This window comes from Pteropus medius, unplaced genomic scaffold (assembly GCF_902729225.1).
Source record: "Pteropus medius unplaced genomic scaffold, Ma_sr-lr_union100, whole genome shotgun sequence".
Classification (NCBI taxonomy): Eukaryota; Metazoa; Chordata; class Mammalia; order Chiroptera; family Pteropodidae; genus Pteropus; species Pteropus medius.
Genome location: NW_024355205.1, coordinates 29,255,416 through 29,256,117, shown reverse-complemented (window position 1 = coordinate 29,256,117; position 702 = coordinate 29,255,416). Strand labels below are relative to the sequence as shown.

At 45.4% G+C, this 702-nt stretch overlaps 1 protein-coding gene across 1 annotated transcript; it reads right to left on the bottom strand.

The window, feature by feature from the left end:
- Positions 1-453, bottom strand: KRTAP15-1 (keratin associated protein 15-1). The gene has a single exon (XM_039857920.1). The coding sequence runs from the start codon at positions 451-453 to the stop codon at positions 1-3; it is 453 nt and encodes a 150-aa protein (XP_039713854.1).
- Positions 454-702: the final 249 nt, after the last annotated feature.

The window sequence follows — 702 nt, the reverse complement described above, 5'->3', positions numbered from 1 at the left end:
TCAGCAAATTGATCCAAAACAGTGAGAGTTAAAGGCTGGTTGGTAACGAGTAGACTGGCAACTCCTGGAAGAAAAGTAAGTTGGGCGGCAGAAGCTGGACCTACAGCCCAGAGTCTGAAAGCCAGGGCTTCCATAACCAAAAGGCCCAAGGCCAATACTTCCACATCCTGAAGATCCAGCATAATTTGTTTGGCAGGGACTACAGAAGATGGAATTCCTTGGACGGAAGCAGGATGTCTGGTAGGATCTGGCCACAGAACAGGACGTCTGGCAGCTGGTGGGCTGACAGCAGGTCTCTTCACAGCCACTGTAAGGAGAGGAGCCCAGCTGGCAGGTGCTGGGAGAGCAGACAACATTTCTGGGGTAGCAAGAATTGTAGGAGGAAACTGGATACTGCAAGTAGCCGCCAAGAGAACGAGAGGAGAAGTTTCCAGAGCTGCAGTTGTAAGACATGTTGTCAGGAGTTCTGAGTTCAGCTGAGTTGCAGAGAAGAGTTTGTGACTGTGAATGTTCCTTTCTATACTGGACACTTTTATACCCTGGTGATGGGTGTGGTAGCATGTGCCCATTTTAATAAGAATGCCTAATTAGGCTCCAATAAAAAATGAAATACATTAACCTTCAAAGACCTTTTTTATGAATGCAGACTTTTAAAGGAAAGAATTTCATTAGTTTTTCAAAGCAATTGTTCACAAAGCATAA